Below are 25,962 nucleotides of genomic sequence, written 5' to 3' on the forward strand. Positions count from 1 at the left end.
ACCCATCATCCTACTCTTTTGTGTTGTTTTCACATCCTATCAGAACCAATAAAACCATCAAGATTTATTTGTTCAACACTAAAACTTGATTTTTATAATAATAAATTGTGTCAGCAATAAATTGTTTTAGCTATTCCCTACAGACGTTGCTCTCTAGTGAAGGAAAGGAACCACTCCTATAATTTAAAAATCGTAGGAATTGCATCTTCTACGATGCGTTGAAAAGCAGAGCTACCTTTGGGTTGTGAGGAGTTGGTCGACATGGTAGAAGTGCTAACACAGTACATAACAACCAGCACTCCACATCGCCTACTGCTGGCACGAGCAAGGTTTCTTTTCCAGCTTGCACAAAGGAGAGATGGAAAATTCCTGTGAATGCCGTTGTGTCCAAAGGCTGATGGAAGGGAGAATTTCATTTGCAGGAGGACTTCTCTGTTCACACTGAATACACCTGTTCTGGATGTTCATTCTTACCCTGTAAGAATCTTCTGTTATCAGTTCCAGGCCTGGGTTGAGACAGTCCCTCTTTTGTGACAGGCAGCCTGGCAGCACAAAGCAAAGGACAGTTCTACTGAACAGATGACCACCTAAGTGCACTGAGCTGCAGAAATGGTTCAAGAGCTGCAGAAAGCAAAGCCAACCAGTGACACAAGTGGGATCACCTCCCTCACCTTCTCATCTCTTAAGGTCTCTTGGAGGAAGGGGCAAGGAGAACTTGCTAGGCTTTCTACAGCGAATTCAAGCCTGCTGAAAAGAAGTTTTCCTTTTTTCGGTTACCTTCTGCAGAGTGCTTTAGGAGCTGCCAGCAGGCCCCAGGGCTCTGTCTAAACTAGACTGCTCTACCCGCGCCACCATACTGCATGCCCAAATACGCTTCCTATAAAGTCGTGTCTTCCTTTCTTCCCATTCCCTGCAGTCTGTTTGTGCAAGAGCAACATCATCCCAGTGCCTATGTATTGTCCAAGAGCATGATACAAAACAGCACTGGTAGAGTACCCATTCAGGTCTCATTTTTTACCAATACTATTCCTTTTCCTTTTTCTGGTGTTGGACAGAATTGCATCAAGTATTTCTTAGATACTTCTTACAAAGGGCATCCATTGTGCACATCTAAGCCCGGATCTACATCCACTCCACCGAAGCATCCAATATCCAGTTTTGATAGTTTAGCGGTAGCTTGATCATTTAAAAATAATGCAATGTATCATTTTAATTTTCAAGAAAAAGAAAAAAAAAAGTATTGTATTATTTAGAAATTCTTACACAAGCTCTAAGCTATCTGACAATTTTTCACTGTGACTCTAATACTGCTCGGCCTTTTCCAGCCAGGTAAGAGCATGCTGAGGAGGAGGAGCCAGGAATAAACTGTACCTGAAAATATTTTCCAGCACTGCTTTGTTTCAGTCACAGGCTGGGCATCATGGCCTAGCGTTTAGATGACAGGAAGCTGACTCAGCTTCAGTGCTATTCATGGTAACACTCTACAATCTGCTATGGATTATGAAAGTCACCCTAACAAGCCTCCCCAAAACACCGAAAAGGAACCCCAGACTTTGGAGGACTTCTACAGCATGCCTAGAAAAATATCTTCCTTTCATTCTTCTCACCTGATTCTACTTATACTTCCCTTACCCGTATACAGAACCTTACAAAGATGGTAGTTTACCCTTCATTTACTCACTTCTGTGCAAACGAAGGGTTATTGTTGCTCACAATTGCACAGGTCACCGGCCTAAACCAAGGTGATCTGCAAAATCCTCACATTTCAGCCTCCTCCAACAAGTGATGCATTTTGCAAAGATGTGGCTGCAATTCGATTCCAGAACGGCCAGATATCCAACACCCTTCGGGTTTATCAAAACCTCCCAACAAAGGCGAAGTGTAGCTTCTGCACCTGTGACAGCTTGGGAGCTATTTGTGATGAATCGGCGCTGTGTTTGTCCCGAGCAGTTGTCTGCTCTTGAAAGAGGAGCCTCCCGTATCATCAGTGAGCTATCGTGATGTCTAGCTCCCATATAATGAGTTACTTCAACCACAGGACTGCAGAAAACACACCTGGAAACGCACTCCGATTCAGAACCGGATGATAACTCTGCACAAAAGCCCTTCGGTGACCCGATCCCCGTGCCCCTCAGTGCACCATGACCTGGCCCAAGGTTCATGTGGCTGAGCAAAGCCGACACAGCCTGTGAAAGGGAGAGGGATCCTGGTAGCTCTGATGGAGCCTGGGGAGGAGAAACAGCCTGAAACAGCCCTGCAGGGTGAGTGCTTTGAAACGAGATAGAAACATGAGCAAGTCTAGCTAGGTAAGACAGACACACACACAGCCTTCTGTTTCTTTCTTGTGTGCATTCCTCTTGGATTTTAATTCCACTGCCATGACCGAAAAAGCTGCCCTGGATCCCCTTGCTCACAGGTCGCAGCTGGGACTCAGGTACTCCAGTGCAGCTTGCTCAGCTGGGAGGATGCACAGCCCATGCACTGTCCAAAGCTTGGTGTAAGGGGAAGAGTCAGGGTCATGCAGAAACCATCTTGGTGCCAGCTGGGAAAGGACCAGGCCCGCAGACAGTGGCACAGCTGACAGGTAACAGCGTTGCAGTTACCACTGCACAAGGAGTGAAAGGCAGGGCTCCCTCTGCAAAGGGTGGTCAGACAAGATGTGTTTCGTACTCTCTCTGGCAAGAAACCATAGGGAGAAAGCAAAACTAGCTGGAAATGGTGCAAAAAATGAGTGGCCAACAAACTTAGACAAAGTTTGTGGTGTGAAGCCAGGAGCCTCCTCTCTCCTCAACAGGACCCGGTGAAAGCTCCTGCTTCTCTTCCCAGGCAAGCGGATGCCCTGCGGGCCGAAATGGACTGGAAGGCAAAGGCAGCCCAGAAGCAGCTTCCCAAGCAATAAAGCAAGCATAAGCCCTGAAGTAACTGAACGGAGCCACCCAGCCGGGCTCCCAGATCAGCACAGGCCGAAGCAAAGGATGCAGGGCAGGAGCTGAGGGGAAGGAGCTCTGCGAGCCACCAGCTCCTGTGGTTTTATGGTTCCAGGACTGGTCTAAGACAGCCTCAACTATTCAGAACTCGGGGAGGCAAAGAGATCACATTACTGTTAAGCAGACAAGTTGGAAGGTGTTTCTTAACACCACACGGAGAGAAGAAGGTGATGCAATCCCGATTATTCCATTAAATATTAATTACAATACAGCTACTTTCAAGCTAGAACATATTCCTGTAGATAACTGAACTGAGGGACAGGAGAACTGAGCGAGCTCCAAGGCTCTGTGTAGATCTGTCATTTCTCAATTATGTTAAACTGCCTTCTTCAGATCACGCACGGTTATCTCCAAATACTAATTTTTGTCAGAAGTTGAAGCTAAAGGGCAAAAAAGAGACTCAGGATTCTGCAATTTGCTCTAATCTGACTCTCAAGATCCTTCTTTCTGTTCAAGAAGGCTGAAGAGGCAGCCCTAGACCTTCCATCAAACACCCTTGAAACGCAGGGAGGTACCTCTTCCTCCTAGGAACCCTGATTTGCACACAGATAACATCGTCGGCTAGCTGGTCAGCGTTACCTCTTTTCTCACCCTTCTCTTCTGCTTCAGCTTGGGTAGCGAAGCTCCGGGAGCTGCACAGCAATGCTGAGACTGAATTCCACCGTTCGACTCCAGAGCGCTGAAACATGTGCAAGGAGATTTTACAGCAAAGAGCAATAAAGGCATTGCAAACTTTTTGGAAGGTGACCTTCAAATAAGCGAGCTCTGGAATTAGCTTTTACCGTTGTGGAGAGCTCTTCAGACACTCCTTCGTGCTGCGTGTGCTAGACTGTCACCCCACACTGCGCCCACCCCAAATTGACACAGCACCTCCAACACCAAGATCTTCAACCCAAATAGCTCACCGAAGGCTGCAGAAGAAAAAAAATAAAATATATATTATATATATATATATTTCTCTGCAGAGCACTACTCAGTTCTGGTAACGTTTTACACCTGGGTCAACCACAGCGAGCAGTTTGTCTCCCCACCGAGAGAAAATCCAGGATTTCCCTTCTTTATTTAGGGGGGGGGGGGGAAGAAAAAGAAAAAAGGAAGTTCTGACATTTCAAACGCCACACGGTATTATTTCATGGGGCCTTTTGGAGCCCTCGTTCCTGAGTTCCAGTGAGTTTTATTCTGCTTGGCAGTTTTATATGATTTCTTTATTTCCCCTTCAATTAAGTAACAATCCATCAAAAACATCAAGTACATCTCCCCCCTTGCAGCAACTTATATGAAATTTATTGGATTCAAACTTTTCAACATCTCTTTTCAACGCAAGGTCAAAGCTCTACATTGTTGTAGTTTTCTTTTTCAGTGTTTTTTTTCCAAGTCAGCCCTCCACTGGGAAATTAATATTCAGCATGAACAATGAACTCCTTGCATGGCCTTTGAACCTCGTGGTTGCTAGGAGGCCTAAAGAAACCCTCGAGTACAGCACATTTAATAGCACGTATCAAGAGATTATTCAGCGGTAAAAATGTGTGATTTTCTAAATTCCCTGCCTTTTTTTTCCCCCTCCTTACTACCACCTCCCTTGATCTGTCAAACGATCTCTAAATTTCTCATGAACTGCATCTGCATCCGCAGTAATTTTCTGCAATTATGGGCAGTTTGTTCCCAAAGTATTGAAAATGTGACTGCTAACCACCCAGCGCTGCTTCTTGTCAAAGAAATACCAAACCGGTCCTTTACTCGGCTTTACTGAAAAGGCTGCTTAATACCGGGTCTGCTGCACCATGCCAGCGGGAGGTCTGCCCTTCCCTGCAAGCGGGGTTCTGCTTAGAGGCTGCATGTCCCCCACAAAAGCTCCACTGCAACACCATTGCTCGGTATTTCTGTGCTGCTGAAAGAAATGTATATATACACGTATATGATTCTCCATAATATTAACGTCCCAAGCTTTTTAGCATCTTACTGAAGGCCCTTTGACTGTTTCGTATTTTCCTAACCAGCGTAATTGAGGCAAAAACCCAAGGTTTCTTTCCCACCCTCCACCCCCACCCCAAACAATGAGGCATCTAATTAAAAGAGAACCACAACAATGCTAATGGTGATGAGGTTAAATGGTTGGATAAACAGAATGCAGCCCTCTGAAAAGCCCATGTGGTTCAGGACACTTTCTCCCCTACGACATTCTGGGTGACAAAGACGGTGTTTGTATTCCCCATCCCCACAACTTTGATGCCAGAAGACTTCCTACAGGTTTCCTGCGAGGAAGAGAGTTTTCTTCAAGTACCCAGAAGTGTTTAGATACAGGAGCCCTTCCTCCCAAAACTAATATTTGGAAAGGCAGTGGACAACGATCCTTTAAAAATAAATGAACGTGGAAACTACCCATCAAGAGAGAACAACCGCATGTCCAGCCAGATGCCAAGCAGGCTCCCTTTGAGGCGCTTCTGATTTTAATTTCCAGTGTAGCATCCCTCCAACAACTTGAGCAGGTTGCTCGCACTGAACATGACATTTGTCCTTCTTCAGTTGTTGCAATTTAAACCAAGGCATTGTATATTCATAAATACAGCACTCCGGGGGTCTGGAGATTACCGTAAAACATTCGTAGCACATTTCATATCCACGGGCCCCCAAAGACACAGGTATCAGCCAAAAAACGCAGGGTGACACATCTCGTTCTGAAGATCACTCGTGCTTGAGCACCTACTTGGGTTGCATCAATCTTGCCAAGATAAAGCTTTTGCGGAGCCCAAGATTTTCCCTGAAGAATTAAAAACAAGCAAAACCCACACCACTTGGCACAAAACGCTCCTGTGAGCTCCTTCTCTTTTAAATAGGGCTTTCCACACTGGAAGAAAGGCCTTGAAGTACTGCCTTCAACAGAACTGACACAGCATTGTATCCTTCTGTGACGAATATGAGCACATCCACGCAGAACGACCAAAACCTTCGCAATTTGGTCAGATCTGGCTTCGTGGCTGCCTTCAGAACCTGCAGCACCAACAAAACAAACACCCCCCCCCCCCCCCCCCCCCCACACACACACAACCATTCTCGTTTTCTTCAGCTGTTCAGGCATAAATTATACTTGTCATTTCCTCTCCATACGTGGCTTCCCAGGAAAGAGAGGGGGGGAGGAATCAAAATGACTACTGCCAAAATAGCGCAATTTTCTTACACAGGCAGATTTTTTCAATAAAAACGCGTTATTTTTCCCCCTGTGCTCGGGGGTTAATGAAAGAACGGTCACAAGACATTTTTAAAACACGAGAAACCAATCCTGGCCAAAGAGAGCTGTTTATTGGAGACAGCGATAGCACAGCGAGCATTTAACTGACAACCACAATCTTTGGCTCAACCTTCGCAGCAGAAATGGGGAGGGGGGGGGAACACAGGACTGGAAACGTTTTCAGTAATGCATAATAAATACCTTCATTTTCTCCCGCTCCCTCTTTCTCTCCTTTAAAGGAATCTGCCTACTCAACCTAAATTGAGCCTTAGAGGGAAAACGTGCCTTCGTGATAAATTGGAATTTGACATCGTAGTAATGAAATGTTATGTCCGATCGTCACAATAAGCAGGCAGCAGAACAACAAAGAAGGTTTCCAGGATTTTCTGCCCCCGTCCCCCTCCCCACCAGCATTTTCCCAAGTCTTCTTTCTGGTGTTTATGAAATGTCTGGATTCCAAGGCCATTAAGATGCATTTCAGGATGGAGCAGCTTCCATTAACATTACTGAGGTTTGCTGAAATTGCACCAGCACTCCGTCTGAGGCCAAGCCTCTCCCTGATGCCTGCCTTTCCCTGTGCTGGTTTTTGTTTTGTTTGTGCTCTCTCCTCCCCATGCACAAACATGTTGGTGCAGTGTCCATTATTTCTCTACAGCCTCCCTTGCAAGCAACGACCAGATGGACATACATGCACGTGTGCGTTCGTTCCCCCACATACACGGCTCTGCTCCCCTTCTACACCTCAAATAGCGAATGCAAACGCGTTCACAGTCATTTTCACCAAAGCATGCTTTGCCACTGCAGAAGCACACAGAAAGCTGGAAAGCCTGCAGCAAGGCGAGAGAGCATTTGCAATCGCAGGTGACCCTCTTTCCTTCCCCAGCAGAAAAACACCCCGGCGCAATGAGTTAAACTAGAGCTAACTGCATTAAAGGGAGGCCGTGTGAGGCAGCAGTAAATATCCAGCACATGCTCTTATGCACAAAAGGAGCAAAGGGCTCCATGCTCTGCGCACCCAGTCATTTTTCTCCGCCTCTGCACGGCGGAGAGCCACGGCCGCTTCCCCCATGCATTTATTTCACCCGACTAATAGATTTTAAACACCATATTGCGAGGGCCCTGCTGTGAATCTTGCTGAGGTACAAAATGGTGGATGTATGCTTTTCTCTCTTTTTTTTTTTTTTTTTTTTTGAGCATTATTCATAACAACTTACGCTCCCGCTCGCAGGCTCCCCTCCGTACCTACTGCCACAGCCCGCAGCCGCACACCCGCATCCCGCAGCCGCCTGGCACACACACACACACACACACACACGCACAAATCGTGTTACAAACCTGATGTCATGTAGCCCCGTGATGCCTGCTGAATAAAAGCCGGTGGGAAGTGTTTGTGCAGCCGGTAGTCCTTCTCGCTGCGGGACCTCATGCGGTCGGAGGCCCGGTCGGAGAAGTCAGAGCTAGGCCAGGCCCTCCGCAAGGTCGTGCTCCGCGTCTTCTTCATCCTGAGGATGCCCCAGCCCAAGCCTCCCGCAGCCGCACGGGCCAGGCCTCGTGGCTCCCCGACACACGACGCCTGGCATCAGCCTAGCGCCGGCACCGCCGGGGCGCAACCTGCGCCCATGTCGCCGCCACCTCTTCTAGGGCGCGGGCGGCAGGTCCCTTCCTCTTTTTTTCCTTGCTCTCCCCCTCGAATGATCCAATTTTACACGCGTCCCACAATGCATTACACTTCATTTGCAAGCGGTCCGGCTTACAGCTTCCAGATTCGTGGGGAGGAAAGGCACATTATGTGGCTTCCCAGGCAAAAAAAAAAAAAAAAAAAGGAAAAAGAGAAAAAAAAAAAAAAAAGAGGGGGGGTTGGGAGGAGGGGGGGGGGGGGAGGATTTGCAGCGTGAACGCTCCGGGATCCCAAACAATAGCCCGATTGAGCCTAGCGGTGCTTAGCCAACTGTGAGCCGCCGCACAAAAGCCCCACACAAGCGAGGCGAAGCCCAAGCCCACGGCCGCCGGTGATGACCCGAATCGCAGCGCGCCCGGCGCGGGGAGAGGCGGCGGCAGCTCCCGGCACGGCGGCGGCAGCAGCAGCAGCAGCAGCAGGAGGAGGAGGAGGAGGAGGAGGAGGTGGAGGAGGAGAAAGAGGAGGGGAAGCAGCAGCAGCAGGAGGAGGAGGGAGCCTCGCCCGGCCGCGGGACCGGCGCAAGCACCGCCACCCCCCCGCCGCCCTCCGGCGCCCCGCGACATGGCGCCGGCCCCCGGCCCCCGGGCACTGCCACACAAAGCCCCCGGCCGCCTCCTCCTCCTCCCCGCCGCCCTCCTCGTTCTCCCTCCGCCCTCCCGAGCCCCCTCGGGTCGCCATCCTGCGCCCGGCTCCCCGCGGGCAGGAGGGCAGCGGGGCAGGGGGGTGTCCCCAGGGCATCCGTGCGTGGAGCCCCGCTCCGGCTCGCCCAGCCTCCTGACATTTTCGCTCCCCCTCAGGGCTGGGTGGCCCAGACCCGCAGCTCGCCCAAAGGTGGCCCGGTGGGCCCTGGTGGCCCACGAAGATCCCTCTTGCTCGCCCCATGGCTCATCCCATGGGTACGTGTGCCTGAGCGCCAGGCACCATCTTGAAGCGTTGTGGGCCCGGCTGGCAGCGAAGCAGGGGTTTGCCAACCAAAGCCACACAGGGAGCCTAAGTTCCTTCTAAATGCAGCTAACAAATCATTTGCGTTCACATTTTTTTACATATAATTCATTAACCATCCTTGCTGTGGGGTTGTGTCACATTTCTGAAAGCATGGAAAATGAGAGGACTGTAATTTTGACGGTAATTGAACACCTTCAGTAGTGTCGAAACATGGAAAGGACAATAGTCAACGAGCAGGACATCAAAGCCAACGGATGTGTAGACGCTGTCCCTTCCCGGCCACGAAGCACGGGGTTTATCCACAGCACCCTCCTCAGCTGGCCCTGCCCTACCACCAGATGACACACCAGAGAGTCATTCACGGTTTCCTTTGCTTCCAGCCCTTTCACACAATATACAAATTATGTGAATGAAACCCAGCAAGGTCTTTGAAAATGAAATACTTTGGAGGCCTTTTTCATCTCATTCATCCTCATTTCCTTCCAATGGTGCGAAAAGCCATCAAGAGCTACACGTTTCCATTGATGCTCGGTGCACTGGTAGCAACAGGCAGAAGTAACACAAGCAAAGAAACCTGGCCTAGAGCACCACTACTGAAGATGTAAGATATTTTCCATCATGCAACTTACTCATCCAGCAATTTTACTCATCAACCTACGCAAGGCTTATAATAGACCATGTTTTCATCCTCAGACCTGAAAAACCATAAGGAGAACTTCTAGAATCGTTCAACTTTTCCAATCTAAGACTGAGGCTTGAGTAGATTGGTTAGCACTACCTAGCTAAGTCAAACCTAAAAAACCTACCCATTTCAGCAGACGTAAAAGCAAATTAAATTCTACCCAAGAGCATAAACTCTCCTACTGTCTGCACATTGAACAGATGGTGGCCACACTGTACGAGTGGTTGAAAGTAGCCTGCAGTTGGCCAACTAACGTCAACCTACGTCTGAACTAAACTCAGTGTTTCTTCTACTCTAGACATAGCCCTAGATATCAATCTGTTCCATTAAAGAAGAAACAAGAAAAAGAGGCATAACCTGAGATGAGACAAACAGGAATAAGCAATGAGGAAGAAAAATGAGGTCAAAAAGTAGGAATACAGAACAAAGTGGGGTGGGTGGTGGTGACAAACAAGACCACAGTGATCCTGACACTGGCTTTCTGCATAATTATTCCTAACTAAAAATACTAGAGTCTAGTTTTAGGGCTAATCTAACAACAATCAGATCAGGGACAGCTCTACCACTGACAGAGCTGTGTGCCCAACCATAACCATCAGACAAAGCACCCAAATCCCAGTGCTTTTATAGCAATTTGCTGAACAGTAACGAACTAGTGACAATGCACGGGTTAAAGTACTTTTAATTGATTTCATTTGTACATGTGCAGGAATTGTCACAAGAGCAGTACAGTATTTAAAATTTCCATATGCTGTCTTCTCTTTTACTCATTGACTGTAGGAATTGGGCAGGTTTAGGGGCAGATAACAGGATGAGTTTGCATTGTTTGATAATTTTGAGCAAGTAATATTTTTATATTAAAGTTGAGGATTGGAGGAAGAACTAAGCAATCCATCTAGCAAAGCCAACTTTCCCCTCCCAAATGTAAGGAGATTTGCTTAAAAAGAATTTTAGAAGCTTTCCCTCAGTAATGAGACATTGCCACCATGGTCAGCTAAAGCTCCTTGTATTCCATCTTCCCACTGTTATCTTTTTAGGTTTCAGCTGAAAGTGTTCTTGACGTGGTATCTGAAAGAGTTCTTCACTTTGAAGAGAGGAATTCAGAGCAAGTTTCCTCCTGCTCTTGCATTGTTTGAAGTCAAGTGTTGTTATGGGGATGAATCAAATATGTAATTAAAGACCAAATTTAAGTTTTGGCTGTTTTCTTTGGAAAAAGGGCTAGAACTATGAGTATAATTGATTTTTTTTTGCTTCGGTGGCCAAACTGAAATAAACGTTTCCTTCATATGAACTGAAAACTAAAATTTGAGGGCTTTTGAAAAGAAAAAATAATCTTAGACATTTTATTATTTTTTTTAAATAAAAGAAAGTAAATGTCTGGATTCATACAGATATGTTGAAGCAAGGTAGGGAAAGAAGAGTTTCCAGCTACAAATGGCTCTCCTGCTTGGTGAGCAATGAATGGTACAATACCACTTTAAGCACAGTATGAAATAAATAAAAATTTGCTGTTTAATTAGACAGTCCCAACAGATGGGGAGGGGAATTTTAATTGTATTTGGCTGAAACAATGGGGAAATTCTGCTTTAATATACAAATATTATTGTGTACTTATGATATATTGGTAAAGTTTTGCCCAATTCTATAAATAAGTATAGAAATAGTCTATAAGTGGAGAAATAGCCTAATTTCTGTAGGAATATGGGAAAGCAGAAATATGCTTCTAAGCAGGAAATGAACTGATGGGATTTTGATACTTGCTATCAATGATGAAGAGAAAAAGGATACAGTTTTAAAACTGGTTTGTTTGTTTGTTTGTTTGTTTGTTTGTTTTAACCATTTGGTACTTAATGTTCAGCAGGTACCATCTCTTTCTTGAATTAGTAGAAGGAGAGGCGGGACTAGGTTGAATAGACCATAGAAACCTTGAGGGGGAAAAAAAAAAAAAACTGAACTAAAACAAAAATCCTGCCTCCCTCTTAGCCTAACAGTTACATATCAGGAATTGGCAACAGAACAGTAGCCATTTCAAAGACAATAGTTTAACATTATATATTTTAAAAAAATGAAGAGGCCTAGGTACATTTAAGATACTGCAAAGGATTCTTACAGGTTCAAGCTTTTCATCACAACCCTACTTCAGCCAAAATTCATTGGGAGCCTGAAGGCTTTTGGAGAAGCAATTAAAAATGTTAGCTTCTGAAAGCCTTCTGTGTTATCTCTTAAAAAGTGAAAAAACAAATATTACCAAGGATATCTATTGCTTTTGATCTTCATAAACACTTACTAGTTGCTAAGCTGGTCTATTCCTATTTTCTGTATGGAAAAAGGCAAAAAGAAAAGCAGACAAGTGGCCCAAAACAGCATAGGAAATCCATGACAAATATACAGCCATATAATCAAGGGTCCCAGCCTGAAGTCCTCAGTTGAAAAATAATAATTATATGGCATGGTACTGTATGGTGATATATAGATATATAGAGAGAGATTTGCATGTGTGTGTTCACGTGTGCTTGTCCACGTGTGCATACACAGCAACTATTTTCCTGAGAGAGCAATACCAGATTATGGTATTTCCAGTTTCTCTCATGTAATCTGGTATTTCAAGTTTCAGCTGGGGCAACGTTCCTCCTCCTCCCCATGGCAAACGAGTTTTCACAGAGGAGGGGGGCAGACTTCAGCAGGGTGGGCTGGTGTCACTGCAGCAGCTGGACTGGCTTGGGGACCAACTGCATGAGGTTCTCAACCAGACAGGCGTTCAAGCCAAACAATAAAATAAAAATGGTGAAATAGGTGAAATAATAGGACCCACAAGGAGGAAAGCAGTGCTCCTCTTTGCTACGACAAGCTGCACACCTCCCCGGTGAAATTCTCTCTCAAACTATGCATTCAAAGCCAGGTTTCTCCCTTACCCTGTCACTACCTTGCCTGTTGCACGTAGTCAACGGGCTGCCCCGCCAGGAGGAAATTGAAATGTCTTTGCTTTATTGCTGCTGGACGAGGTGGTGTCTCACAGGCACCCAACACAATCAGAGGAACCAGCTCTGCTGAGATGCCGAGCACTCGGCACAAAGCCTCCTCGCTTCGCAGGTCGGATCGAGGAGGTTCCTCCCACGGGTCCCAGCTCCACAAGCAAAGACTGCGGATGGCACTTGTATGGCTGGGACGCAGGGGAGACCTTGCCCTAATGACAGCAGCTAGGTTATAAAACACAGAGCACAGGGGCATTTTGTCACCCATGGAAACAAAATCCTCAACTACGTAACTGCTCTGACATCCTATGCTGTTTTTTCTAAAACTAGCTATTTCCAAAATGTCTAAAACCAGACAGTAGACTAGTGCTATTTGGCAAAAATCCTCTGCAAGGGGAGCTAGCTCTGCTCCCTGTCTTTTATGCCTTGCTGGAAGAGGGAGGGTAACACAGGGGGCACCACAAAGGTGGTCTTTGGGCTCCTATGGTCCTTCACCCTCCCTCTGTTTTTAGACTACTCTTCCTTGGATAGTACACTGAAAAAAAAAAAAAAAAAAAAGCATGCTGCAAAAGGAGGAAATGGCCCAGCACATCACTAAGGAAAACCTCTGTAAACATCTAAAACTTTATAAACTTTATATAAACTATATATTTTTTTAAACTATATTTTTAATATAAACTAAACTTTTTTTTTATCTCCGTCTTTTCTGAAGGCAGAGATAGGATGCCGCAAGATGCTGGGAAGGAAATGCATGACCTAAGAAAATGAAAAAGGGAGAGAAGAAATGAATAAATAAAAAATAAAGAGGAAAAAAAAAAAAACTGTAGTGCAAGCAGTTGATAAGTAAAAAGGAGTAGGGGGAAAGAAAGTTTAGTGAGGGAAGAGGTAGAAAAAAATGTAATTAAGAACTGGAGAAAAACACTGAACGAAGGCATAACATCCCAAGTCTTGGCAATATGTGGTTTTATCAGAGGTACGGCTCTGCATAATAACATCCCTGGGAAGAGGCATAACCCGCATTTTTAATATTAATAAATGCAGAAAGAGGAGAAATTGTCCAGTGCACAAACTGCTCAGTTCTCACACATGTACTCCTGTGTCTCTGCATTATCAAACGTGCCACCACCACCCGGTAAGGTGGGAGCAGGCCAGAACCCAGCCTCTAAATAAAATGCTTTTGTGGGACCCCTTTTTGGTTACGGAGGTCTGGCAACTGGTTGCAACTGTCCTTGGCTTTGGGAGGTCCTTGCTGTCCCTTCCAGGCCTTTGTAACCAGATCTACTGGCAAAAGGAGGCCAGAAAGCTGGTGGCGCAGCATATCCTCTTTCACAGGAGCTCTCAGGCTTCCGTCAGGAACACTTGCAGTTTGTCACCTCTCACTGGTACTCGCTGGTACTCAAATATGCGAGGGAAGCCAAGCACTTGCAGTCCTTGCTTGTGGCCCAGGTCACAGAATGAGGCAGCCTCTCTTGGTGGGTTTGGTGGCTCTGGGCTTGCTCTCTCCTTGCAGAGAACATTGGAGAAACTCCACCAAACACAGAAAGAAAAAATCCCCAAGTCCAAGGTGCGAGTGAAAAAGCTTCCAAGTATTAAAAAAAGGGGAAAATATTTCAGAGCTTATCACAAGCAAGTCTTCAGTCCAACTCCAGAATGCTATCAGGTTATGTTATACCGTGGTAGTAATCCTGGCTTAATTACAGCACCTCTTAAACCAGTTTCGGATCATATTTCTCCCACTGTTATGTTTTGGGAATGTGTGATGACAGGAATGCAGTGCTGCTGCTGCACACATGCTGTAGTTCACTGATTCATTTCTCTGTGTGCTAGCTTATACACTGCGGTATTTATTTTAACTTGCATGACTTTTAGGAAAAACCTGCCTCTGTTATGAGAAGAAAGACTGCCCTGTATTTTTTTCGGTCCAGGCCTTTCTGATTGCATTTGTGCTTCCTCTGCGTTGAGGACAATTGATGCAGAAGGTTTTGTAATCTGGGGACCTGAGACTAACTCAAAAGGTAGCAGGGAGAGGCACACAGCCCGCAGGATGCAGCCTTCGCCTTGAGGCACGCTTCTCCCCTCCTGCTATCTGACTCAGAGCGGGGTAGCTGGAGTGGATGGGAGCTGGGGCTCCAACTCCTCGGCACACAAAACCGACCCGAGAGGGAGGGAGGCTGTGAATGCACAGCACGGGCTTCCCAGCAGTCAAGCGTTTATTGGACCCCTCACATGTAACAGAATTCAAAACCCTGGAAAAATGGAGCTCCAGCATTCATTCATTGGCTGCTCTTACAAAGGATATGGTGGCAAAAGATGTGCCAAAAATGTTGACCTCAACTTTTCTTGTTTTCCACTGGTGTCACATATCGTTAGTACCCTGGTATTTAAGTAACCTACTGATATATGGGGGCCAGCTGTACTCTGCGTTGGAAAGACAGCCTATCCTTCTGGTTTAGGAGGTTAAAAAATAGAGAGCGTGCGGCGTAGACCCCACCAGCAGTAGAAGCCATTATAGATCGTGTTTTTAAAGACTAAGTCACACGTCTCTTCTCACTCCTTCGTAAGCCCGTGTTTCTGCTGTGTGCTCGTGTAACACCTCACACGATCGCACCATCGCGAGCGAGCCTGGGTGAGCTCCTCGGTGCCACAGCAACACAAACCACAAGCAGCTTCTGCATGCCAGGTCGGCACCCGTAAAGGGAAAGGCCACTAAGAAAGGAAAAAAGCACTTGGCTTTAATGAGTGGGCATGGCTTTGCACATTGCATGGCTGTTATTTGTCCCTGTATTAGCTTCAACTTCCAAATCCTTGCCTGTAAGAATTACTCGCCATACTCAAACCTGACCCAGAAGCTGCAGCCATGTTTGCAAAACGGACAATGAGCGCATTTGATGGGCAGCCTTCAAAACCCAAGCAGCATACCAAGGGAACTAAATCCCAGCAGCTGCTATAGCTCCACAGAGCATTTGCTGAACAACCCAGTACTAAGCTCCCTCTAAAAATTCTTGCTTATACAGCTGTGCAATATAGCAAGCATATTTTATAGATGTATATATATAGCATGTATAGCGGGCAGAGATCTTTAAAACCATAGAGAAGTTGGGAAGCCTGAATATACGCTACTCCACCCTTTGTAAACAACCTCTTGTCATGAATTTACTTCCATATGTGTGTGAAGCTCTGCCTACATAAAACGGGCTTTCAAAAGAGTGGCTTAGCACTGAAAACGTATGTTTTCCACCCATCAGCTCGAAGAGAATGCAAGCGAGATAAAATCCCAAGAGTGAAAAAGCCCTGATTCATCACGCCACCAAAAAGCAATTTAATTACTTGTTGGATATTTTATTAGAGTTTTAGACTCAAAGGCTGCCTCCTTGGCATGTACCAGTCTTTGGGCAGGGGAAAAACAAAAAAACACACCTCTAGAGAGGAGTCATAAACACAGGCAGAAATTAGGTGACTCAACACATGCCTGACCAAAAGGCAACACAAAACGCTCAGCCTGGATGTTCTCAATGCCGACCTGCGTCGTCGCTGTGTTTCAGCGGGATGCTGGAGCATCTCCATTCTCTCCTGATGCTGCATCAGCACCCGTCACAGGGAGGGCTCTGCTCCTGGGACTGCTGCCCTGCCTGGCGCTGGCTGCCACAGCTTGCTGCCCCTCTCTGCTTAGCTTTGGAAGCACGGCGTTACCCTCCTGGGCACCCAATTTCCTATTCCTCTGTCCAGACGAAGGTTTATGCTGGCATCGCTTGCACGTGCCTCTCCATGGAAGTTGTTCCAAGCATTTTTCCTGAGCGCGCAGGTTTTTGTATGCAAGTAGAGGAACGAGAGGAGGCATTTTACAGCATCGGGGCTCGAGTTTCTATCATCACCATGCAAGAAACTTAACTTCTTCAGCTGGGGACTATTCCAACTGAATAATTTCTGTTTTACTAAGTGACGCCCTACATATCAGCACAATCTGTTAAAGCAAAGTACCAGCCACAGGGAGCTTTACTGCTTTTTCTGCATACCCTTCTACATTACCGGGTGGCTGCTGGTTGTTTTATTATTAATTCATTTGGTTTTAGGTACGAAGAGGGACTGGCTTCCAAAGGAGCGCTGTTACCTCCCAGATTGTCTGGAGGTCAGTGCAAGATCTTTAACTCTTCCGTGGCGCTAAGCAGAAGGGAGCAGCACCCCAAGTCTTGGTGTGGAGAAATGCTTATAACGCAGCACTTCAGTGTAGCACTGGATGTAAGAGAAGTCTCTGGTGTGAATTTTTCAACCTACGACTTTCCTACCAGAATCAAGACAGAGTAAAGTGAAACACGTAGATGTTATGAAGAAAAACATACCTTATTACAAAGGAATATCATTGGTATAGCCAAATTAAAGTAGTGAAATTAAGAAAAAATAAACTAAAATCTAATCAGAAAACAACAACAAAAACAAGCCTCCACTCTAGCTCTGAAAAGCATACTCCTCACTCCCACCACAGAGGAGTACTTACATCTTTTAAAACGTGAACAGCACTGGCACAGGATAAGGTTTCTTTCAAAATGCTTTTCATATTATAATGGCTGTTTGTGATGCATAGAGAACCACTTATACTTAATATTTCTGGAAATCTAAAAAGATCTCTCTTTTTTTCCAAAGAAGCAAACATCTTAAGTGAGATAATTCACATGAAAGTGATAAATGTCTTAGCACTAGAATTCTGTTTGGAAGAATTATGCACAAAATGAAGAGCTGAGAAGTCCTTAGTCTTCATTAAAACTGATCGCTATTGAGCTGAACTCAATACCTTCACCAACCAACTGTGGTAAATCTTATTAGCTATGGTGCTCATCTCAGAAGCTCACGTAGGGAGCCACCAGGTTTCCATGCATAAAAACTTCACGTGCTTTTCACCCCAGCTGTCCCAGGAACCAAGAAATAATCATGCCAAACAGCTCTTAGTTTCAGACAGAAATTAAGAGAAACTCCTTAAGCAAGTGCCCAGCGACTTGCTTGTGAGCTGTTTCGTGATGGGGGAGATGTTGGGCAACCTTTCCATCTCCCAGACAGGGTAAGGTAGCTCAGGGCACCTTCCTTCCCAACTGGCAGATTTCAGGAGATTTGTCAGATCAAGTTGCTAATGCCAAATCCTTTTTTTCCCTCCTCTCCAAAGATGGATCTTGTTGTTAGCCCAGCTGATGGAACCAAGACAAAATAAATACAGACATCAGGGACTGAAACAATGACAGACAGTCTTGAGAAGGCATTTAGGGGCCCTCCGTTACCCAAAGAGTAAAAAGTTAAAAAAGCAAGTACTTCTTTCTATTGCCCACACCCTGTTGTAGTACTTAAAAACAGAAATACAACAACACACAAACCCTACCGATTTCTACCCACCATCCAGTAATTACCGAAATAACAAAGAATAGGGAAAAAAAAAAGTATTTCCAAATCCTGATGCTATTACTGAACTGCCAATGAAAAAACTCCCACTAACACCTCCTAAGTCTATCCTCCTGCACTCCTAATCTGAACACAAAGGGTTGGGTTTAAACCCCCACCACCCCGGGATTAAAACCGCCTGCAGTTTTCAGCTTCAGGCCAGCAATGACAATACTTTAAATCCTTGGCTACTTGCTTCGTGAAGATGCAGCCTCCAGACAGTCCCAAAAGTTCTTTGAAATGTTAAATACAAAGCAGGAGGAGGTCATAAAGGAAATATTCCTTATAAAAGGAGCAGATATCATATGCAGGCTTTTCAAACACATTCCTCAATTGCTGTGCTTTCAGCCACCATATTCTCAATTCTGCATTGTCTGAAGCTTTTGAAATAAAATTCGGGAGCAAAATGAAACACACAAATTAATGCTGAACACAGCTGCCAATATATGCATGTGTTACCTTTTAGCACTCATAAATCTCTCAAACGTAAATGGTATCCTAGTCCTTATCTGGAAAGACTAATTATTTACCTAATAAACGGTCCTACAGCAATTACCAAAAACCCAGCCACTTAAAAGTAACATCCAGGTTTTATCACATAATCTTCTGCACCATCTACCCAATTATTTCAATACGAACCAGCATGGCTCCCTGCTGCATTGGAAATCCAGCTATCTTTCTGCCCAAAGCTTTCCACTGCATACAAAAGGAATGAGGATCGAGAGACTTGTTTTATCCCCTCTTACCCCATACACTAACAAGCCTTTTCTCAAGCAATTTTTCTCAATAAGTGCAGGTAATTACGTAGGAGGACGGGACTTTCAAGGTAGGAGAAGAAAAATCAGTTTAGCTTGCCAGGTTTGCCAAGAAATGCTGTCAGCTTTAAGCTAGGAGGGGAGCAGGCACAACACGGTGCCCTGCTGCCAAGCTGGAAGCAAAGAGTGAAGCTTTGTGGTGCAGGACTGCTGGTAGGTGGCCAAGTTTTCCTGCCCACCTGCATTGCCCTGGAGGTAAGCAGGATGGCCCCTGCCCCACCCCAAACACTCAGTGTCTCTCCTTCCCCATTTGGGTACCTTAAACTCAACTTGAACTAATTGAAAAATGAGCTTTACATCCATTTTGAGAATGTGTCTACTTGGGCACCTTCACACATCTGTTCACGGAAATATTTGAGCTATAGAAAAGAGTGCAAGGTGATGGCAAGCTCAGGAACATCACATGGTTTGGGCAAGGTGGGAGGGAGGAGGACGATAGGTTTGATTTTTTTATTTTGATTTTTTTGACTGAAGCACACTGTAGAGCAGGCTCTGCTGGACATAGCCCTGGCAGACAAAAATCCTCGCTCCTCCTGGCCTGATGCAAGGCAAAGTGCCCGGTGACCTCTGCCTCCTGTGCGGTCTGCTGGGCTCCTTCCCCTGACAAAACAAGCAAGAACAAACTCCAAGCAGTTGTAACCTGCACCTAGGCTACAGCAAGGTGTGAAGCTAAAAACTCTCTGTCCCACTAAAACCACCCATTTGCCTCAAAATAATTTTGATGGTTCCAATATTTATAAACAAATCACATATTTCGGATGAGCAGCCCTTCTGATTTCTTGACAATGTTAATGATATAAATGCCAATAACAATATAAAAGTATGTTTTTCTTCATAACTGTATTGCATCCACAACTCATTTAAGTTTTTGTATTGCTTCTTGTTTCAGTGCAACCAACTAGATAAGTTTACAACACATCTTACTTTTTCCCATTCAAAGGACAAAGAAACCCAAAGAGCAACACTGATCTCTGAGCGCATGGCTGCAATAATGCCGAATCCTCTTTCAGCAAGTTGAGATGTTGAGCAGGCCACTTCAAACGTGATAAGACCTCGATTCACAGGGTGTCTGAACAGATTCCTATTTGTCTGTGCCACTTCAGAAAACCACATTCTCCCTGACTGCTAAGTCTTGAAGGTTAGTGTGAAACTTGGGGATTTGAGAACAGACCGAGAGAAGACACAGCTAGAAACACAAACCTCACCGTATCTGCCTTCCCGTAGCAATATTCCACCACCCTTGGAATGGTCAGGTGAGTAAGTCAAACCTCCTAAGTCATAACATAATGTTCAAGAGAAGAAACCTGTGTTTACCAGCTGTGAGAAACTCCAGGGTTCCAAAACCAGAACAAATTCAGAAATTCAGAGACTTTCTTTGCTGTTGCAAATTAAGAAGGGGGACATTGAACACCTTTAATGGAAGGAACTGCAAAAGTCCTTACCAAAACAGGATGCAAGTTTTAGTGCCAGTTATGGAGACAGCAACATGAACACAAAGTATTACAGGTACTATGAGCAGGGACGTCTTCCAACTGATGGAAGCCACTTACTGGGTACTAAATCCTCCTTGAGAAACTTAATTCTGTTTCCCCATCTTTGAACCAATCCTTGCACAAGCCTGGGCTCCATATCTGCAGAAATCTTTAGATTAAAAACAAACAACTCCAGCAGCAAAATAGTTATTGTGACAAACTGATTAAGTCACGTTTGTAATTCATGCATGAGTTCACGGTTTGCTTGGCTTTCTTAGAAGTCAGCTTTTTTTTGGATATCATGACTTTCGTGGCCAGAAGCAAACCGTATCACACCCCGTTCCCCAGGATGGCCACAACACCTGACCGTCTGAAGACGGCGGGCAGAAGCTCTGTGATATATTTTTGTATCCGAAAAGCAGGCAATGAAAACAATGTCGCAGAGAGAAGCAGATGGCCAATGAGTTATCACTCTCGGTCTGATGACTTATGTGGGCTGAACTTGTTTATTTACTCACATATTTGCCAAAACGAAGCGTTCCTTGTGTTGGCAGCAGCTCTGCTATGTGGTCCTGAGGTGGCCGCAGCTACACTGCACGTAGCGCTACCTACACGCAGCACCGAGGGATCAAGCACATACCTTCAAACCACCTCTCATTTTCCTACAATGATAAAAGTTGACCCTTCCCCGGGCCAGGGAGTTAAGCAGCAAGTATTTCTAACAGTGGAGCCCGTTTGGAGGAACAAAGCCGCAGCCCCGGGATGAAGGCGGCAGCAGCAGCCCCTGCCCATCCTGCCTGGGCTTCCCATCCGCGGGGAGCATGCTTTGGAAAGAATATTCACATGGAAGAAACATTTCTTTGAAAGAGACCACCAGCTTCTTCAGCTCTTCGCCCATCTTCTCCTCTGGTATTTCTGACAAACAGAAATAATGCTATTTTAACACTACCACACTTTTCCTTTTCTCCCAGCATCTTCATGCTAGGAGATGAGCAACTGAGATGTGAAGTTGAGCAATTTCTTGCCATGCTAAAGCCACCGTCATTCAGCGTGCAGGCATGTGCCATGACGTTGTTCCCCGGCCACAGCAGCTTTGCAAGGAACGTTTTTAGGCTGTCCTTGCCTAAACTGTTGATGCAAGCCCTGTGCTCACCCGGGATGAGGCATGCTGAAGCTGCCGTCATATGGGTGTGAAGCAAAAAGCACGATTTGTGTGTCAGTGAGCCCTGTCACATGAACCATCCCGGAGAATACACATTCTTCTTAGATCATCTCACCCCCTCTTCAGAATTGTTCTCATTATCTTCTCTTTGATTGTTCTCATTACCTTCTGGGTATATAAAAATAACGCAGCCTTTCTCAGCACATAACAACCAATTATGTATAAATACAGTATTAAGAAAATAACTCGGATATTTTTGCCGATAAATTAGCTGCTGAAAACAAGGGGAAAAAATGTCATTGTGTGACCATTTAACCCGCTGAAAATCATCGGAGAGAATCGTCTGTCTGCAGTTACAATAATGCCACTGCCCTCAGCTACAGCTAGCAACCAGCCTTACTGTTGTAAAGGTCACAGACCTAAGACCTAAAACCCTAATGTCTTGGGTTTTCTGGACAAGGAGCTTCTATGTTATTTCCCCCCTAGCACAAGTTTCACCATGTTCCTGTCCTGCACCTGAAGAGACTAAAGGCTTTCAGCATGCTTTACGTACTGCCAAGAGTACTGGAAGTAGATCAAGCCATCCCTGAGGGTTCAGCGGGTCCTCCGAATGACCAGGAGGTGGATGTGACACTGGAGGTGCTCATCGGTGCCCTCGCAGACCTGTATGCTCCGAAACACGCGGGATGGCCGCACGGACCCGCCAGCTACGGGTCAGATCCTCTTCACACGCCCTCGCCACGTCTCGTGCAGCATCCGAGCCCCAGCGCCAGTGCAGAGAAGCCTGCCCCAGCTCCCCGCCCACCCAGCGGTGTGGGAAGTGTTACACAGCGAGACTCATGAACGCCATCTGCTCAGCTGGGGAGTCGGACTTTTTTTTTCCCCTTGGTGTATAGCAGTCGGTGACAGTATAAAGTAGACTAATACAATCTCACTTCTTCCATTTCTGTACGCAGTGAAGAAAAAACAAAGTCCAAATGTACTTTCCGTCTCCCACAATATTGCTCTTAGTTTTCTAAATGAATTTGCTTGTACTGTTTCTTTAAAACAAGAAAAAAATCACTGGGTGCTTGAAGTTTAACTAAAAGAAACTCTTATTCCAATAAAAAGTAAGAGGCGTAAATATGCACAGTGCTGACACCTGCACAGGAACATCACGTCTACAGAGGAAACAACCTTTTCAGCGGTGCCTTTATTCACTCTACTATGAAGAAAGAACACGAAATTTCACACATTAATGCAAATACAATGAAAACTTCAATGCAGACATGGAAAAAAAAAACACAAAACACTCCCTTCGAAACACGTGAAAACACTGCACATCTTTTTCCTATTCTTCACATCCACCAGTAAGCAATCTTTTTTTTTTTTTTTTTTCCCAAACTATCCAAGTACTTGGGCTATCAGATCAGTGGGGCTGATTAGCCCCACACAACAGTGTGGTCTGTTAATTACAGCATGTGTTACTTGCAGCATTTCTGTGGCTTGGAATACCAATAACCCAAAGAGCCTCCCAGCTCTCCGGAAGATATGGCAGCTGGTTAGAGGCACACAGCCCAGGACTCCCCATTTTTAAAAGCTGCCCAGTGTGATTTTTCTTGCTTCACCTTTCCTCGTGAAAAAGCTGATGTTTCTCATTTTTTTATTATTTTATTTTGTTTTGCCCACAGAAGTCCCTCAACTGCACATGCAGCCACTTGCCTCTCATGGGGTTTCCCAGGGGATAAAAAAAAAAAAAGTAAAAAGGGAGAAAATCAGTTCCCAGCGGGCTGCAACTGAGTGTCCCCAAAGAGGAAGACCCCAGCTGACTCTCAGCAGCATCAGAGGGAGCTCGCCCTGCACCACGCAGGGAGCAGAGGTAGAAACAGCACTGCCATCTCCTGCGCACCAGCCCTGCATCCTAACAAGAGAACAAAGAGATGTTCCTCAGGCATGTATTACCTATGGGCTGCACATCAGCTTCCCCTAGACTGATGAGCAGATAGAAGGACATCAGACATGCAGATACAAATGATCCCAAACTTTCCTCTATCTTTAATGCTAAATCATCTGTGCAATATCCCCTAAAAATAATAGAAAAGGATTTTGTTTCTTTTCTCAACTTCATTAAAAAAGAGTTGTTTTGTTTGTCTTGGGGAAGAGTGGCAGAAGAAAAAGAAAATGTTTTTAACGGTGCAGTGATTTAGGGCAGGAAGAAGAGAGGAGGCTGTTCACAGGGCTCATTAACACACCAAAACCTTTCACCTGTAAGAGTAAGCCCCACCAGCCCCAGGCTCCTGCTGTGATCAGCTTACATCCAAAAACTAGTTCTGCTCCTCCTCAGCCCAGTTCCCAGTGGGCATGCATCCGCGCGCCTCTAGCCGATCCCACCATTTCCACAACCAGCAGTCTCTCTGCTCAGAGCCAGAAAAAAAGGGGAGGCAAGAGGATTTGAAGTGCTGATGCTTATCTGAGAGCGTATCCGCAAATAAGCTGAAGGCCGACTCCAAGCAAGGGGGTTGTTTCTGACTCCTGCAAGACACAGCAGCCACCAAATATGAAACTATTGAACCAAACGCAAAAGGGTGGCACAGTTTGACACTTGCGAAGCATTTGCATGTGGACGGGACTGGCTCGTTGGGGATGATTAAAGCAAAGTAGATCAAACCTAGGAGCGCACGCTCCTGAGCGCTCTCCCAGGCGGCCAAGCCTGGGCAGGCTGCAGCAAAGCCCAGCCAGGGGAAAAGCCATTCCTTCAGAGGCTGGAGAAAATTCGGCACGTACCGCGCGCCAGGAGCCAGGCATCCGCAGCACTGCGGTACCCCCGACATGTCCACACCTCGCTCAGGGAGCGTGAGCCCCTCCTGGGGAGGGGAACAGCCCTCGCCACTCAGAGTGGCTGTGCCACAAGCAGCCGGGCTCCCCCGCTCCACAAAACCCCTCGGCACACGGCGAGGAGGGTGAGGCATTGCTCAGAGACTGTGGCTAGGTGTGGAGAGATGCCTTTGATGCCAGCGATGCTCTGCTGGACGGAGATGCGGTGAGCGCAGTGAGCGCACCCGCAGTGACCTGCTTGCTACCAGAAGACAAGCCCGGGCTTACTGCTGCGGCCGTGGGACTCCTGCAGCAAACACACATTAACTTCATCCAGTCGTCTACGTTTTTCATCACTTGAATAGCAGATGGCATTTGTAACCTGCTCAAATGCATCGGCTCTCAAGACTACGCGAAGACATTAAATAAAGCAACTAATTCGACTTACTGTTCCAGCATCTTGCAAATTAGAGATCTATTTGTGGAACTGACGGAACATGGGAGGTGGGGGGAGGAAATGTTAATAGCACAATTATGCAGTTAATACCAGTTTAGTAAGTTATTCAACAAAAAAAATAAAATATGAGAAAGCGGCATTTGAAAACATTTAGCAAAACACATTCTTAAGTGAGGATCGAAAGCCATCTGAATAAACTCGGCAGAAGTCTTCCACGGGCGTGGGTTTATAACTATGATTTATGTCCTGATAGCCAGGCAATGAATGCAGTTTGTCAGGCACCTGAGACAGCTTTACATTTATGATTCATTTGCACAAGAAATGCTTTCAACAGCTTCATTTTTTTTAATTTATATTGTAAGACTATCACATGATAGGAAAGGCCACAGCCAACCCAAATAGGCATCTAGCCTAATATTCGGTCTCCTGAAGTGACCAACAGTGCGGAGCCAGGGAATAACACGGAGGCAACGCTACCTGCCCGTAGCACTCTGCTGTCTCCCACCACTTGCAGCTCAAGGGACTCGTGCCCGCCGGGATCCCCCTGTTGAGTTGCCTCCACACATGAGCACAGATTTGTACAACGTCATTGGCCTTGCCTGATTTGGTAGGATAGCAGCTACTGGGCACCTGAAACGGTGTTATTTTTTGAGGATAGCACCACTCTCAATACAGAAATAATTCAGTACAGGCATTACTGAACACTGGGATATGTTCTCCAGGCTGCATGCACAAACATGACAAAAGCCTGACCACAGTTTGTTCTTTCTTTAGAGAAGAAGCAGTTCACCTCCTCATGTCTTACAGAGAAGGAAGTTTTCACCCCCGACGTATTGCATTTAAATACAGCGAACTCTTGCCTTATTTTAATTTATTTTTGAACCAGGCGAGCTGAATGTACTAAAGAGACGGTAGTGATATAAACTACTTTTTAGTGTAGGGTGATGAAACTTGTAATGAACCATCCCACACACTTTTTATATCAGACGGCTTCCAGAAAAGTTATTTTAGATTATTTTTCTGTTGAAAAGTGGTTATGGCACTGTGAAAAATAGCCTACCCGTAGAAATCATCAAATACTTAAGTCCCCAATCTTTCAGTCTAGCTCTAGGCTGGCAAATTATTCAAACTCTAACCTTGTTTTTCAAGGAATTCACCTACACCCTCATTGCAGGATCAGGCACCTCATCACAGGGATCTGCCTGGGTCTTCCCCAGTTTCATCATTATTGTGCTTGGATACTTAGGAGGAGTCATAGTGACAAGGATGACTGAGGATTAACAACAAATATATATATATATATATATATATATATATATATATATATATATAATTTTCATTTTTTTCAAAAT

General features: G+C 45.6%; 1 protein-coding gene across 2 annotated transcripts in view; it reads right to left on the reverse strand.

The window, feature by feature from the left end:
- The window catches only part of STOX2 (storkhead box 2), a gene marked incomplete at its 5' end in the record, with an annotated part of 133,439 nt that overhangs the window by 60,832 nt on the left and 46,645 nt on the right, over positions 1–25,962 (reverse strand). The window contains one exon of one of the 2 annotated variants that reach the window (XM_082759834.1): positions 7,549–8,019. The exons of the other annotated variant lie outside the window; for it this stretch is intronic. Coding sequence (XP_082615960.1) covers positions 7,549–7,714 — 166 coding nt within the window. Of the gene's footprint in view, positions 1–7,548; positions 8,020–25,962 lie in introns of those variants that run through there. 2 annotated transcript variants of the gene reach the window in all.

The sequence above is a fragment of the Aythya marila genome (genome assembly GCF_965140915.1).
Source record: "Aythya marila genome assembly, chromosome: 4".
Lineage (NCBI taxonomy): Eukaryota > Metazoa > Chordata > Aves > Anseriformes > Anatidae > Aythya > Aythya marila.